Source organism: Lissotriton vulgaris, chromosome 5, assembly GCF_964263255.1.
Source record: "Lissotriton vulgaris chromosome 5, aLisVul1.2, whole genome shotgun sequence".
Lineage (NCBI taxonomy): Eukaryota > Metazoa > Chordata > Amphibia > Caudata > Salamandridae > Lissotriton > Lissotriton vulgaris.
Window position 1 is genome coordinate 882,205,208 of NC_141693.1, and position 17,652 is coordinate 882,222,859.

At 48.1% G+C, this 17,652-nt stretch overlaps 1 protein-coding gene across 2 annotated transcripts in view; it reads left to right on the top strand.

The window, feature by feature from the left end:
* The first annotated feature begins 4,929 nt into the window (after window positions 1-4,929).
* Window positions 4,930-17,652, top strand: part of TNKS2 (tankyrase 2) — a 691,336-nt gene continuing 678,613 nt past the window's right edge. The window contains exon 1 of one of the 2 annotated variants that reach the window (XM_086922459.1): window positions 4,930-5,528. In XM_086922459.1, coding sequence (XP_086778585.1) covers window positions 5,360-5,528 — 169 coding nt within the window. In that variant the 5' untranslated portion in view covers window positions 4,930-5,359. The remainder of the gene's footprint in view (window positions 5,529-17,652) is intronic. The other variant, XM_086922461.1, reaches the window with a different exon arrangement.

Below are 17,652 nucleotides of genomic sequence, written 5' to 3' on the forward strand. Positions count from 1 at the left end.
TAGATTTGTAATAGAAAAGGAAATGTTGGCAGTTGTATGGGCCATGGGCAAGTTCTGACAATTCATCTGGGGGACCAGATTCAGACTCAAGACAGACCACAAACCCCTAATCAAGGTACTCACATCATGTGGACATGAAAACGCCACCCCACGTACAGCTAAAATGACCTTGAAGCTGTTGGATTACAGGTATGATGTGGAGTACATTCCAAGAGCGAGGAACAAAGTGGCAGACTATCTCAGTCGAGCTTCCGCCATGGAAGAGGCCCCGTCACATGAGGGAGACGAAGAGGACAGTGTCTCATTCATGGAGGACCATGAGAAAGTAATAAGTGAACAGGAGTGGGTGAAAGCGTATGAAGAAGACCAAGACATAAAAGGTGTGAAACAATTCATACTCCAGAGATGGCTGAGAAAAGACACATGAAACATGAGCTGAGGAAGTTCTTCGAAGTGAGGGACGACTTGTCCATAGGGGAGCGAGGCATATTAGGTGAAAAAGTGAAAAAGTGGTTCCTCCCGGCTCCCTGACATTGTGATTGAGGCCATTCTGCATGAAAGACACCTTGGCATCGTGAAAACAAAAATAAGAGCGAAGGTGATGTATTGGTGGCCAGCGATTGATAGCATGATTGAAAGATATGTCCGGGAGTGTGAATGTTAGAAGGCGACCTCAGGGGAGGCAGGGAGTGTACCTGACCACCCTGGGACCCACCCCTTTAGGAATGTAACTGAGCACTAGCGGGAGACTCCTCAGGGGAAGAGTCTCGTATCTAGGATTGTACGCGCTGCACAAGTACCACTCAACAAAGGGACACCACACTTGTAGGTTCTTAAGAACGGATCTTTATCTAATAAGCTCGTGAGATCTTTATGATCAGCAAGATGGATATATACAAGTAGAGCAAGGGCTCAAAGAATCTTGATAGGGATAGGGGTAGCGGGACAGTCTTTGCGGATCAGAGTCAATGTAGGTGCGTATCCGGCGCGCAGCTCTCAATCCTCGAGCCGGGGGATACGATGCGTTCTTTGGGGTCCAGCCGGACCGAGAGAGTCTTTGGAGCTGCGAGTCACTCAGCAGGGCTCAAGCACGGGTTCGGAGGTCTTACGATCTTCAGGAGAGCCGCGAGTCACTCAGCAGGGCTCAAGCAAGAGGTCAGAGGTCTTACGATCTTCAGGGAAGCCGCGAGTCACTCAGCAGGGCTCAAGCAAGGGTTCGGAGGTCTTACGATCTTCAGGAGAGCCGTGAGTCACTCAGCAGGGCTCAGGTGTTCCAAGGTTGCAAGGGAGCTGCAAGTCACTCAGCAGGGCTCAGGTGGTTAGGGCAGATTCCTTCTCTGCCAGGAGAGCTGCGACCACGTCAGCAGGGCTCTTGTCGTTCCGGGATCGAATCTGCTCGATAGTCCCAGTGCCCCCCTTGTTATAGGTCGACTCCTCTTTGATGTCCGGAGTCCTCGCCGGCAGGGGTCTTAGCACCTAGGGGCCGCTTGTTGGGGTTTCCTGCCACGCGGCCCTTTGATCCTTTAAAGTCAGGTTCGGGAGGAGTCCCAGACACACAGCAGGCGTGGAGCCAGCCCTCAGGGAGGCCGGAGGGGCGATCAAAACCCATCTCTCACGAGGAGGTTGGAGGTGCAGTAGAAACTGCTCCTCCTTCTCTCACTCACTGGGAGCGCTGTCCTCCAGCCGGGTGGCACCTCTAGGCCTAGGTCGTGTTGTGGCTGGGCGGCCATCTTAGGTGCAGGGAAGTGGGCATGCAGGCCTTATGGGGCCGGGAAGATGGAGGGTACGGACGGGGAGGTCCGGGGTCGGGTGTGTTTCATGGAAGGAAGGGTTGGCTGGGCCGGGGTACCCCTCGGTTGGGTGTGGTACAAGGGTCAGGGTGTGTCGCTATGGGTCAGGGAGGACCATGCCACGAGGCCGGGTCTAACAGTGAACAATGCCAAAGAGCGGACAAGTCACAAACATTGATGCGCCTTGTGGGAGGGCAGGTTTGATAAACAGGCGTGGAGGCTGCAGTAGAGGTTTAGAAAGAGGTTTATTAATAATAGAAGAAGTTGTAATAGGGCGTGAGGAATGTCCTTGTGGTCCTTCGTCTTCATCAGAGGTTTCCAGTGAGCTGGAAGGGTCGGAAAAAGGTGTTGTCTTCTTTCCTGGTTCCTCTGGACCGGGGTGATTACCCCGGAGGCTCATAGGAGTGAAAAGAACAAAAGGGAACCGTAAGAATGAAGTCTTATACTAATGCGGTTGTGTTTTCCCTTTACCACACCTCGGTGCTCTATGATTCTCTGGTGCCCACCAAATTAGGGGAAAAACTGTTCCAGTGGATGACAGTCAAGGATATTGCCCAACACAGATTCGAATTTAGGAAATAAGATGGGGGGAAAGAATATGGTGTTTTTCAGGCTATGGCCAAGGATAGGTTCCACAATGTGCATAAGAACCAAAAGGAAACAGGCTTTAAGGTCCCGTGCCTAGTCCACCCTCCTCCCCGTTTCTTAAGTAAACATTATCCCTCCCTCCCTTTACTTTGTACCCTCGAGCCGTTTGTACTCACCGGCTCCCGCCGTAACTCCCGTCACGGCCGCTCCCCAGCCACCTCCGGACACCACCAGTCCTCGAACCAGCTCTCCTCTTCGTCTTCAGGATCTCCAGCTGTTCGGACATCCGACAAGGGTTCACTGCTGCACTCGGGTCCCGCGTCTTTTCCTCTGTACTCGGGTCCCGCGTCTTCTCCTCTCGGCTCGGGTCCCGCGTCTTCTCCTCTTGGCTCGGGTCCCACGTCTTCTCCTCTCACGCCCCAACCTTCAACTGACGCCCTTCTCATTGGCTCCGGAGTTCCACTTTCTGGGTGTAGAGGCGGTACTTCCTGGTCACTGCTATCTGCGTGATCCTGTAGGAAAACAGCAGAGGGACATGGACGCCGTAGTCCGTGAGTACGGCGCTGCGCTGACATCCACAACGGGAAACTCTTCTTTGGGGTATGTCCCTGTACCTCCTCACATGCCTATCGTTGGGGAAATTTGACACCCCTGCAAACCAGTGGGAGGAGTTGTCCATTGATATTCTGGGTCCGGTGCTGGACGCACAAGGAGTACAAAAGTATGTGGTAGTGCTCATTGATAGGTATTCAAAGTGGCCAGAAATAGACATCCAGGAAGATATGGACACAGAGAGAGTGCTAAAGTTCCTCACGGCTACGTTTAACAGAGAAGGCATCCCTCATTCCATTTTCAGTGACAATGGCCCTCAGTTTATATCGGAGAAGTGGAACAACTATATGGCCAGGAATGGCATTAAGATAAGGCACACCTCCATCTATCACCCGGCTGGCAACGGACTGGCCGAGAGGTTCAATCGTGTTATAGTGGGATCCATTCAAGCTGCAATAGGAGCGGGGAAGGACTGGGAAAAATAGGTGAAAAGTACCCTGTGGGCATACAGAATCACCCCGACATGCACAGGATACAGTCCCTTCCAAATCCTGAGAGGACGTGACCCGTTCACGAAAGACAACCTAGCTTGGAAGGAACGCACTGTCATGAGCGAATGGTCCCCAGCAGTGGTCCATCGCAATTTGGAAAGGGCCCAGAGGATATACACGGAACATTACAACAAGAGGAGGAGTGTGAAGGAAACAAAATTGGAAAGAGGGGAATGTGTCAGAGTCAAATTGGCCCAATTGAAAAGAAAAGGAGACAGTAAATTTAGTGAGCCCTTACAAGTGAAGGAAGTGTACGACAGGGCGGCGTTGCTGAGTGACGGAAAAACATGGTGCCAAGACAGGATGGCAAAATGCAATAAGATACTGCAGTGGGCCAGAGAAGAATTGCAACATCAAGGAAGCCTGAACCGACAGGAGATCAGCATACTGTCACCGGAAGAAGAAGAGAACGCAAGAATGAGACGGAATGAAGAAGAGCTGGAAGGAGAGGTTGACCCTGGAGGCGTGGAACACCAGAACAACCCCAGCCCAGTGGTGAGCAGAGAAATCCCCCTGGCAGCCGGTAGAAGGGTAACATCTGCAGGAGAAGAGAGTCCAGGCAGGCTGCAGTCTACACCGGTGAGGCGCACCCAGTCTGGGAGGTTGGTGGTAAGACCAGCAAGGTACAGAGAGTATGATATTAGAGGTGGAGAACAGCTGGAGGGCTGAGAGACATTGAGACATTGATTTCTCTGTGTAATGAATAAAAGGGAGGAGCTATGTAGTGCAGCGGTCTAGTTGTTACGCTGCCGCGTAACGACGTGGACTGCGGCCGCCATTTTGTGCGGCAGTGAGCACGCGGCGAAGACACGGAACAGACGTGTCTCCCAGCGCTCTCCCTGATATAATAAATAAGTACACTTTATCTGCCATCAGTATGGTCCTTGGGGGGACAAGGGACACCTTTACACCAGGGTCATTATTAATACCATAGGACTCTGTCTTTGTTAAAACCTTATTGTTTTCCCTCTGTTAAATTTTAGTATGTTAGGCAGGGTTTGAAAAACGGAGAAATTTCGAATCAGGGCATAAGTAGGAAATGTAGATGTGTGGAGATCTCCTCGTAGAAAAGATAGAATAGATTGACACTTCTACTGGTAGGTTTGTGAATTGTATTTTGAAGTTAGTCTATTTTACATATTACAAAATGCAGCTTGCCAATCAAGCACACAGAATCCAATACTTCAATGTAGTCGGCTACTCACTCATTTAGGAGGCAAGAAAGTTTACATTTTTCTCCAGAAACGGTTTGTAAGTCGAGGCATCACAGCCTCGATAAAGAACTATGTCAGCGGTTCTTTAAATAAACAGCGCTGATTTGGAAACCTTCATTCTAGTGTAGTCATTTAATAAATAGTATTCCTCTTTAAAGATGGCCGCCAAGTTTGTCCTCCGCCAAGATGGCGACGTTGGCTGACTCCTCTTGTCCGTCCTTCTTCCATCTCTATGAATAGCCCAGGCTAAGAAAAATAAGCAGCCAATCACCGGCATCGCCTCCAAACACCAACAAATGTTCGCGTGGGTGCGCTGCAGCAGGAAGTGTTCCGGCGATTGCTGAGCTAGTTCCTGGGTGCGGACTGAGTTCAGGCCCATCAGAGACGCATTGACCATCTTGTAGAGAGTTTACCCTGTGGATTAGCAGACAACTTGTGTGGAGCTCTGATCCGTCTAGAGAGGTTTTCCCCTCAAAAGCACTGAACCATGGTCATATTTTCCCCACTGTGGATAGGGTGAGGCTGCATTGGGTGCGCCTGGACTGGCAGGCTGGCAGGACCAGGTCATGTCCCGCGGTTAACGCTGCTGTGCGGAGGAGGCCTGGGCGCCTTGCAAGGTACAGCGGCCTCGGCGCCCTCCCCAGCCCGGCAGTGCTGGCATAGGATGACCAGCGGCCGGCACTGCACAGGGAGTGGGGAGGAGCCGGCTCGGGAGCTCTTCGAGGCTTGCCGCACCGGGGACCTAGAGAGAGTCCGGAGGCTGCTGGGGACCGATAATGTAAACGGACGGGACACTGCAGGACGCCGGTCCAGTCCTCTGCATTTCGCGGCAGGTGAGGAATCTTTTATGCACGTGGGTGTTTGCATTTTAGGTTCGGGTGAACTGTGTCATTCATCCTTGTGAACGGTTCTCATCAGCTGATAAAAGGGTCGCTTAGGATCAAAGGGCACAGCACACGAAATGTGTAACATTTCTCAATACATGCCTGCATTCATTGGGTCCCTCTTTTTGTTTTGGCGTCGGTTCTACCCAAGACATACCATGCTACCACCTCTATACACTTACCCCAGGGCATAGCATCCACAACTCTTGTTTTTGTGGTTATTTGCAATACATTAGACTAGGTTCCCGTCAGCTGTTCTGTGTTTGACTTCATCCGGTAATCGTCGTTTTTAGGTCGAGTAATTTTAATTACTCGAAACCTATTACATCTGAACCAAAGTCTCTTGAACCAGCCGGATTTCCTACAATGCATGTTAATTACTGGAGCATGAAGCTTCCCCAGGCGCGCGCTTGGCCTCGCACACCACCATCAAAGGCCCCACTCGCTGGCTCCCCCCCCCCCCCCCCCCCCACCAGGCTCTTGAAGCGCGACGCTTCACCAGCGCTTCCCTCTCACTCGCTCACTCCCCTTCTCTCCCGCCTCACCCCCATCCGACTTGTTAACACTCCACTGCTTCTGCACCTCCCCGCCCCTATAGAGACCCTACCTAATAACCCCACCCTCCCTCCACACCCTTCGGTAACGCTCCCCCTCTGTGATACAGCCCTTAAATGTCCACCTCCCTCCAAAAAGATTATCTGGTACCTTCATGAGTCGTCTCCCGGGCTCACCTCCTCCTCCTCGCCTGAACTCCGGGAAGAAGCGACGGATTCCCCAAAGAAGGCGCAGTTGGTATCGAGCAGATTTTGCAATGGAATTGATGTGGGGAATTAGATTGAGTTTTTTGTCTAGTATGACACCAAGGGATTTGGCGCTGTCGACAATGATGGGTTTATTGTTTAGTAGATTCATCTGATCCATCCATGATTGAACCGGGGGAGGAGAGAGTGAGGAGGAGAAGAGGAGGAATTCAGTTTTGGAGGGATTCCGAATCAGTTGATGAGTTGACATCCAGTTTTGAATGGAGTCGAGAGTGGAGCTTAGGATGGAGAGATCGTGAGTAGAGGCAATCTTGAGGTAGAGTTGAGTGTCGTCAGCATAGAGATGATAGTGAATCCCGGATTTACATAGGAGGGAACCGACATCAATATTTTTGGCATCCCGGAACCATGAGATGGCCCTCTTGGGTTGGCCAAGAGTTATAGAGTGTGAAAGTTGAAGAGAGAATGGGATGATGAGGTGGTCAGACCAATCTACATGAATTGGGGTAGTGGTAGAGAGCATGCCTGCTTTAGAAATAACAAGGTCCAGGATTGCGCCCTTAGAATGCGTTGATTCAGTGCAGTGTTGGATAAGAATGTTGCAGAGAGGAAAGTGGCCAGTGAGTTCGCAGAGGAGTCTTGCGGTACTCCCCAGTGGAGATTAAAGTCACCCACGAAGGTCTGATTGTCACTTCGCGAGTATTGGTCGCTGATGAAGTCGGTGAGTTCATCCATAAACGAAGGGCCACTACGAGGCGGGTGGTAAATGACATGGAATCTGAGGGGTGAACGGTGTTGCAATTGAAGCTCAAGAGAAAGGCATTCAAAGGTTTTGGAGGAGCTGTTAGGAGAGGCCTTGAGTTGGAGGGTGTTTCTAAAGATGACTGCAACACCTCCCCCCGTGTTGTCAGTTCTGTCATTCCTAAATAAAGAGTAGCCTGTGGGTAATAGGAGATCAAATATAGAGTGAGATGTATCTTTGAACCAGGTCTCTGTGAGGAAGAGCATGTCAATATTATGAAGGGTGATGGTATCGGAGATTTCAAGTTTGTGTTTTACTGCAGATCTGCAGTTGTGAAGCATGCAGCGCAGCTCTGTCAAGACTGTTTTGGTGACGGGGGCACTAGGGCTCTGAAGGGTGATCGGGATATTGTACTTATGAGGGGGTGCTCGGGAGGGTCTAGGTGGATGCTTTGTTCTGACAGAGGTGATGATCGGAATGGTGTAGATAGTGGGGTTTCTAGGGTATGCCGGTTGAGGAAGGGTGGCGTTCAGGGGCTTGAGTGAGTTAACAGAGTTGTCCGACGATAGGTTAAGTTTGGCTGTACTGGGGTGAGGGGGCGAGGTGCATCTCGTGGGAAGTTGGGAAGGAGTAGCGGTGCAAGAAGGGGTGACAATCTTAGAGCATAACAGTGAAATGGCAGCTGTAAGCTGAGAGATGCAGGTGATAAGAGTGCCTAGCGTGTTTTCCAGTGAGAATGAGGCAGAGCACGGAAGGTTGGGTTGGGGAAGGTTGGGTGGCTCGATTGAAACAAGGACCTGTGCTTCTCGAGGGAGCAGCCAATTGGAGTGAGGTGGGGTCTGCGGAGGAGAAAGGGAGTAATGGGTAGAGCTGGAAGGAGAGTCATGGGGAAATCCGGTTGCAGAGGAGGGGAGTAAGGAGGGGAAGAGGCAGTCAAAGAGCGAGAGGCAGTTGTCTTTGCCTTGGATCAAGACAGTACCGTTGTTATAGAGTGAGATAGTGAGGTTACCTTTGAAGCAAGCAGAGGGGGAAATTTTTAGTTTTTTCCCATGGGGGATAGAGGAGGAGGAGGTGACGTTAAGGGAATAGTAAAAACTGTTGGACCAGGAGGGGATGTCGTGAGTGAAGAAAATGAAATCATTTTTAAGCCTCCCAAAACGACTATTGTAAAATTGATCAACAAAAAGGGAATCTGGGAAACGTTCAATGGTGTTATGTTTCCATCGTTTAGTTGCAGCTTTAGACAGGCTGGGAGGATAAATGATTTTGTAGCAATTAGTTCCAGCCTTAACTCGAGGGGTGGCCATGATGGTAAAATGTGGCGAAGGAGTGTGGGGGGGGGGGGGGGATAAGAGGAAGGTGTTACTGGGAAAGCGGTGGAGAAGAGAAATAGAAGAGCATAAAGGGGGCACATAGTCCGGACGTTAAGGTGAGGAAATCAGAGCTAGTGTGCCGTTTGGGACTAGCAAGGCCTAGGTGTGCACACCAGCCTCAACATCTCAAGACTATCAGTAGAGGTGCTCAGAGCAGGGTGTGGAGAACATACTATATGAAAAACAATTTCTAACACCAACATATATCTACTGGCCTGGCCCCCTACAAGTCTTGCAGACTCCTTGTCCAACTGGCCATCTCAGATGGGGACTCACATGCCCTAAAACCATAGTGTCAATGGTGCTGTCTCTGCAGTAGGATTCCAACTTAATCAGATCTGACCCCAAGGAGAAGTAACTAAAACTGGGTGCAGAAGGGCTAATAGCCGCACAGCTGAAAAGGGTCAGAAACAGTGCAGCTGTAAGCAGCTCTGCTTGCTGCACATCTGTTAACGGCCTAAACGACGCAGCTGGCACTACTTGCTGCGCAGCTGAAGAAGCTGAAAAGGCCTAAACGGTGCAGCTGGCACTACTTGCTGCGCAGCTGTAGAAGCTGAAAAGGCCTAAACGATGCAGCTGGCACTACTTGCTGCGCAGCTGAAGAAGCTGAAAAGGCCTAAACGGTGCAGCTGGCACTACTTGCTGCGCAGCTGAAGAAGCTGAAAAGGCCTAAACGGTGCAGCTGGCACTACTTGCTGCGCAGCTGTAGAAGCTGAAAAGGCCTAAACGGTGCAGCTGGCACTACTTGCTGCGCAGCTGAAGAAGCTGAAAAGGCCTAAACGGTGCAGCTGGCACTACTTGCTGCGCAGCTGTAGAAGCTGAAAAGGCCTAAACGGTGCAGCTGGCACTACTTGCTGCGCAGCTGTAGAAGGCAAAGAAGGTGCATCTGGCACTGGAATGAAATCTGTTTCCGACAGCCATTTGGCTAAGCTTGTCCATGGCAGTAGATTGGCAGCGGGGATTTTATCACTCAAGCGCTGTGCCCAACAAGTTCACCATGACTTCATCGCCGATCCGACGCTCAACAAACAAGGTTCACCTCGGTTTCAGTCTTACTTGGCGGCCATGACGGGGTCAGGCATAGATAGATAGTAGATTGAGAGCAACAGCTGGGTCTGGTCCCTGTTTCAACCTCTGCGCTCAGCCGCCCAATACAATCACACCAAATCATCTGGTTACGCGCTTACCCAAGGCACTCGGTTAATTTTACCTGCTGTTGAACCAACGGACAACTCTCATCCTCAGATTGCAGCCGCCATTTTAGGATCAAAGCGACGGTACCTCAGATTCCACGCGTGTCAATCTGGCAAGGGTTGTTGACCTTTGAATTACTTTTCCCCGCGTTTCTGCTACTTTAAGCAAGTTTTGGGGCAGGGTGAACGCTTCGTAGCGCTCCTGTGCGCTCCGAACGGGAGAAATGGACGGCCCCTACCAAAGCTCACGCATCTCGCGTGAGCAGCCGTGCGAGGCGCTGGTGTGGTTCTGTACCGTGCACCTATTTCCCATATGCACTAATGCGCTGTGCGTCCCGGGTCTCTCCCAACTGAGCAAGCCGCTCCGCAGCACACTTCTTGGGCCCTGGGCAATATAGGGGCTCTGCCGTCCTCACTGGGGATCTCGTGGGGCCTACAGCTTAAAAGTTCACTAGACGCCAAATGGCGCCAGTCGTGTCCCGGGCGCTGCCATCTTAGGGTCAGGCAGCTGGGGGTAAACAGATGGTGTTGGACGGCCCCCGCCCACCTGCATGTGCCGTCTCCTCACCGGGATCGTGAACGGGAGCCACATGCTATCTTCCGGTCGCATCAGCAGGGTTCCAGCGTCCCCGGTGCAATCACCAGCCTCAGTGGGTTTTCCTAGCGCCTGACGCCAGTCTCGGACGCCATCTTGCCGCCTGTAGGCACCAGGAGCATGGAGAGAGGTAAGAACTCCGTAATTTGGCCCCCACGCCTCCGCCGCCCCAGTGCTAAAGACAGCCACGCCCCCTACCCCTCAGTCTTCACCAGCCAGTCTATCCACAAGGGTCTGCCTGATAAAGTCCAATGCGCAGACAATAAAGGTTAGAGGACCCCACCAGCGCTATTTCCTCAGTGGCAGTCTAGGCACATGCACAGCAACACAGCAGGCCGTACAGCGATCACGGGCAGCAGGTGTGGACCCCACAAAACGGGGGACCCAGGCGTGCCCGCAACTCGTCCTCGAGCGCTGAAGTCCGTGTGCAGCGCTCACGAAGCAGGGGCGCATACACTCTCTCAAGCCCCCGCCTCGCAGCAATCAAGCTGTGCTCCAGAAGCCCCTCCGATACCTCACAGCGGGTGTAAGCGCATCACTCACGGTTCGCGTCGGCCCGCCCTCTGCCGCTCCTAAGGATTCGCACACTGGGGGTCCGCAAACAGTGATGCCGCGTACACCGCCCGCCCTCGTCCAGCCACCGGTGGGCAGCCAGCTATGCCACGCCTGCCATCTTCATCGGCAATCCCTCCAGCACCCGGCGCTGGCAAGGCGCCCCCAGGGGTGCACCATCGACACTCAAAACAGGGGGGTGATCCTCCGCAATGTTCGGCCCCCCTGCCGCAAACCCACACACCAGGCGATCACTCCGCTACCCCAGCCAGGGCCATCCTCACCGCTATTTCGCCATCAGCCGGGATCCTGTCTCCGCAATCTCTCGGCGGGGCAGGGCGCCCCCGGGTGCGCAGCCCTCACGCCGCGAGTCCGCTCACCAGCGCAGGCAGGATTGATCTCTCTCTCTCTACACACCCCTCTCTCTCTCTCTCTCTCTACACCTCCTCTCTCTCTACACACCCCTCTCTCTCTACACCTCCTCTCTCTCTACACACCCCTCTCTCTTTCTTTTATCCATGCTTTAGGATTTGTCCGCCCTATTCACCACAAGAAAGGTTTAGGTTGTGAAATTCATGATTCCTATCCAAATATCAAATATTTGCATAAGAGATCAGATCTGTTCATTCTCCTGACTTCTGAACTGCCCAAAGGGTTTTCTACAGTTTTCACAGCCAGGATTGACAACTACGTACTGTCGCTTCATGGTGGAACATTATATATGTGGCTCCGTTGCATAGTGGAAAGGTTGTAGGATAACCCTCTGATTGCCTGGTAAATTCAGAATTCTTTGCAATCTTTCAAACCATATATTTGACCCAAATGTGTATTCCTCATCGGAAATGTCATGCAGGTTTGCCATTTGTCATAGTGGGACATGGTAAACTGAATGGATAATACATTTACTTCTCCCACTCGCATGTGTATGCAGCATTATATCTGCCTCCTCTTATACATCCTGAAGGTAAACTGTTGAAGGCTCGACTGCTAAAAGAGGATCCAAAATGTTGAAAGGATAAAAACCATTTCAGAATCTTCGAACAGATACTGAATGGAGCTAATCAATCTGAAGGAGTTTCAGACTTCTCAGGATTATCTTTGAAAATTATGGTTTTGATTCCCTCCATCCAAAAGAGCAAGAAGTTCAAACATACCTTGGGTCACTATCGTGGTTTATATGGTTATTTGTTGCCACGTGGCTGCTTTTTTCCCTTGTAAGACCCTTTACTATGCACTTTTTTATTCCCTCATCTTTCATTACTTTCTCCACGGTCTTATGCAGGCAGAAACTTCCTATTTTTCATGCTCAGTGATGGCGCGAGATTACCAGTTTAGGATATTTCTAAAACACCATATTCACCTGGGCCCATAAACACACACACCATTAACTGGTAATCTATTTCCTGCCGATCAGAAGTTTATTTTCCTTATTATGATTTATAACTTACCCATTCCTTGTCATTACTAAATTTTAATTACATAGGCCAATGGATCAAGGAGTTAGAATAGGTATAGAATACCAATTTACTTTTCTCATGGAATAACCACAGACTCAGGAAAGTTTTAAACTTTATCTATGCAATATTTTGTGAGTCAAGTACCAACATACATCAGTCGCCAACTTCTCAAGGAGAAAAATAATGATCAAATTAAGAATCTTTAGAGACTTAGTGAAATTTCTAGATATTGGTACCTGGGAAGGGTGAGAAAGGGAAACAGTACAAAGTCATACTACACAGATTTATATTTACCTTGAATGGTGCAAGGACCAACCCCTGGCCAAGGGCTGGGAAAAAGGGCTCCCAACTAATCGGGAGCCAACAGGTCAGGACAGGTGCAGGACAGGTGCAGGACAGGACAGGTACCCTTCGCTAAGTGCAACGCCATCATTACACCCCTTCTCTGCAGCTACTCTTGTTCCTCTTCTAGGTGAACAGGGTCTTCTTCAGCAATCTCCCGAATCTTCATTCAGAGTGCTCGACCAGCCCCCGGAGCTCTGCGACATCCACAATCTCCTTCAGCATACGTTGGGTCAGTGACAGGCCTGTGACAAGTCGCACAATCTAACTGACTAAGCCTACCTTAGTTATACTATTTTCCAGGGTATGTACCACCCCCAATTTTGCAAATTTCATGCATTCCCTTCATTTGATTGGTCAGTAGGACAGGGAGAGGTCATCACACCATACTAATGACATCACTTTTCTTTACGGATTCACTTTTCTTTAATTATTCTAAGTTCCCACCCATAATTTATTTTCCCAAACTTTTATTCCCCCCATCAACGTTCACATTACTTAATATACAATGTATTAATTGTAGCAAGTGATCTTCCCCACTCTGAGTCAAGAGGTGAGGTTCTCCGGCGCATTGCTGGTAAGATGGGACTTGGCAGTCTTTCAATGCGATGACTTCAAGGATTTCAGAGTTCAAGTGCGCACACGCAGTAAATTCACGATTGAGACTTCAAACACCCTTCAGGCCCAAATATGAGCTAATAATAAAGTCAAAGAAGGACAGGTTAGAATCCAAAAATAAATGAATGCACTGTATACCACTTATTCCTACTCTAATCCCATTATTTTAACTATAGGATTGGCAGATTAGCAAAACATGCGAGGTTTAGTTTAAGCAAAAGCATATGCATTAGCATGTGAGGTTTTTAGCTGCCATTTTAAGCACTACTGCGCAGCTGCAAAGTTTCCCACCAAAAGCAAAGGGCGTCATACCACGTAGTGCAGTAGACGCAGGCGCAGAAGAGTTCCCTAGTTTTCGGCAGCCATTTTAAGACACTCGGGTTACTGGTTAGTAAAGCACATAGGAAAGCTTCCCCTACATAAAGAATATGTTGTGTGGTGCAATTATTAGTATTTACTAAACATGTTGGTTAATTTATTGCATGTTATTTCGGGAGGATTGAGTCCAAGTTTCTTTACGTATGAAACCTTGCTTCATCATCAGTGGTTCTTACTTTGAACAGCACATGCTTCTCGATCCTCTTCTTTCACCCCGAAGCACTCCTCTCCTTTGGTGCATAAATTGACATTTAATGACCAATGGATATGTTGATGTGGAATATGAGCTATCTTCTAGCCTACCTGACCAGAATGAATACATACTACTGTTCGGAAGGGGATGCTTGCTCTGCTGTGGTACATTTCTGTGTCTGATGCTCTTTATCTTATGACTTTCTCAAGCACTAGTGCGGCCAGGTTCTAAATAACCAAGAGTTAGAGTCAATGTTCAGTCTCTCATCTTAGTGCCTAGGACTACTGGACAATATTTTTGACCTATCGTTTTCTCATGCCCTTTTGTCAGTGGTAGCTTGTGTCATTAGAAAGTGGTGGGGCATAAAAGTTGAGTACAAGTGTTGTCACAAGCATAACTATGACACACTATTAAATGATTCCCTGCCACACTTTTAACTAATTGCATGATACTCTAATAACCAGTTTTCCAGGACAATATTTGCATATTCCGTGAGACAATATTGTCAAGTTTTCTCACACTATCACCTAATTTCTTGAGACACTTTTTTAACCAATTCTATTAGAATCAATTAACCAGTTCCGTGAGACAATCTTAACCAATTTCTTGAAGAACTATTCTCCATCTCCATGTAGCACTATTAGCTGGTTCCCTAGGACACTATTGATAAGTTCCTTGAGTTTCACTAATATGCAGTAGTATCTATTAACCAGTTCCCTGAGACACTATTAACCTGTATCTAGAGGTATTATTAATCAAATATGTGGCACACAATTTACCAGTTCTTTTTTAGTCAGTTAACTAGTTTCGACTCTATTAACCTGTTTCCTAAGACACAGTTGATTCTCTCAAAACCCATTTGAAAACCTGTTAACCAGTTCCCTGCAAGCTGTTATCCAGCTTTATGGCGCACCATTAACCACATTCACAAGGTACAATTAAGCAGCAGAATGAGACCCCATTAACCAGTTCAGTGATACACTTTTAACTGGTACCCTGTGTAAGTATTAACACCTTGGCTGCTAGGCGTTTTCCCCCTCCTGTGCTGAAAATTGCCATTTTGCTGGTGTCATGACGAGCTCAGCTCGTCATCAGCACAGCTCAACTGTGCATCATGACGAGCTGAGCTCGTCATGAGCATCGAAAGGGTTAATACACTATTGAACAAGTCTCAGTAACGCAGATTATTCAAATTTGCAATTTTTTTTAATAGGTTTTATAATGCGCTAGCTAGACCCGAGGGCATAAGAGCTATTGACATGATCGTAAAGAACACAGTATAATCAATTCGCTTACCATGTGATGCAAGACCTATTCGATTCTAGAACACACCTACAAATATAAAAAGAATAATCCGCTCTGTAAGATATTATTAACCAGCACCATGAGATACTATTAACGAGCTCTGAGACAGTGTTCGCCAGTTCCATGATGCGACTGAAATCAACCCAACTGATATGAAATTCTAATTCACTGGTTGCAAATTTCTTTTGGAAGAGTCAAATTGCAGGGCATGGTATTTTTACAACATGCTATATATGTCCGTATGACACTGGATACTGCCTTTGCGCAGTTGGTTGATTTTTCAACTGGATTTTATAGTGGGGAAATCCTCATCCCATCCTACATGATTTTTGTATAATGCTGGGGCTTGGGCAAACTGCCCATTCCCTGGCATAAGTATATTTTAAATGTACTGGAATATTGTTGGAGAAGGCTGGCCTAATGATGTCTTCGCCATGTGGGGCACTCTCTGACAAATTCTGGGGGCCAGTCCTGTTCTGCTAGAAGTATATCATAATCCTTAGAAAGTCGCTCCCAAAAGAGTGCTTTCAATTTTCTTGGTATGTCTCCCTCCATCCGGAGTGTTATTGCATATCACCTATGTGGAGAACTAACCCTGGAATCTGCAGTTTCAACTTCAATGTCTTCATTCAAGTCCACTGTCTCCAGAAGTCCCTTCAGGTTCTGGTGAGCTATTGATACTTCTGCTGCACTGTCCAACATTGTCTGAGCCCATTCTCCGTTCTCGAGTTGTGTCCTCAGGATGCTTGGCATGTCTGATTTTTAGACCGGCTTCCTTCTTTTTGGTGTATTGAGGTTTTGGTTTGCTTTTCTGAACGTGTTGGCCGTCTTTGGACTTCAGGCGTTCTTCTTTGTTATCTGACCGTCCTCTTTTTTCGGATGTCTGTGACGATATCTGAAAGGTACGAGAGGAACGTGTATCAGTATCTTGATACCTGTCAGGTTTTTTCAAATTATTCCTATTCCTGAGGTTGTACCTACTTTCAGAGGGCTCCTTTTGAGAAGACATACCTCGGGAATGAGAACGATTCTCTTTGGAAGGTTGTTTGCTATTTTCCCACTTCTTTTTAGTAGATGTAGGATTGTTTTTAGTAAAGACCTTTTCAGGGCTTTCAGACAGTTGTTGTTTAACTGGTTTCTCACCCAAACTGTCTCTGCCTAATTCTTCATAGGATTTTTCAATTATTCTGGCTAGTTCTTGTGGTTGCTCTGTTACATCAAATTCCCTTAGTTTTTGGCGGATTCCCACTGATGCTGATTCCCCTTTAGGATTAGATAATATTATTGTTGAGACCTGGTTAAAATTTTTCAATAATTTCATACCTAAATTTAAAGCAGGCTCTGCCCTGTATCCGTTTTGAATCTTTTTCAGGACGTCCGGTATTACCGCCATAGACGGAACACCATGCATTTTAGTAAAGATGGCTGCGAAGACTGTGCCCCAAGTGGTGCAGTCTTCCAGATGTGGTGTTATCCCCATTGGTAAACAGATAGTTGGAATTCTATGTTTGTCATAGGGACTGGTATTGGGAAATACCACTTCGATTTGAGTCATTTTCTGAGCTATCTAGAATGGAATTTGTTTAATTTTTTGCTGGTAATATACCCATAACTGCATGTAAAGTCTGTGGTGTAATTTATAGTGTATTCCACTGGTGAGAGGTTTGTTGTGGAATAACTATTGGAGGTTGGACTCTGAGAGTCCACATGACATATTGGACCAATTGTCTGTAGATTTTAATTAACTCTTTGAGTTGAGCAAGTAATTCTACGTTGTCATGTCTTTGATTTCAGGATGAGGTGTGTAACCTGCTAAAACCTGTCATGTTGCTCCTAGTCTTCCTAGTGGACAGAGCCTGGTAATGTGATTTAAATGTTTTAGGGTGCCTTTAAACCAGAGCTCATGCTCCTGGTATCCTCAAAGGGAATATATTCCTCAGGTGGTTCTTCTTCTTTGTAGAAGTGAAACGCGCGTGTTACTGGATTTGATTCTGGGAATACTATCCAGGAATAGAATACCTCTGTTTGGTGATATTCATGTGCCTCTGTCAAAAAAACTGCTCTACCACCTCTTGATGTTAGGCCATGTTTTGTACGTTTTAGAGTGATGGCTCTCTTTAAATCTGGAGGAATGATTATAGCGTTCTCATCGGTTTCTGTAAAACCTGTTAAGTTAAAAGCTGGTACGGCGCTGTCGCCAGCAGCTCCACCGGTTTCGGTGTTGTTGCCGTTTTCGGTCATTGTTTAATGAAAAATGCAGAGCAAGTTTCAAGGGAACAAAGATATGGTGCACAATATTTTGGAATAATGTAGCCTTCAACGTTGAACAATCCAAAAAAGCTAATACATAGGATTTTTCGTCCTACTCGGCTATGGCAGATATTATCCCTACCCACTGCAGACGTCTTATGGAGTATTAGGAGCAGAGGGTCACTGAGAAAAGCACAACTAAGTTACTTCAGTATCTAGCGTTAAGTTAGTGCCTTACCAAACCGTTGGGCGCCATGTAGTGTAGTTCCTATATCCCTGATAGGCTCGGCGCATTGGAATAATATACACTATAG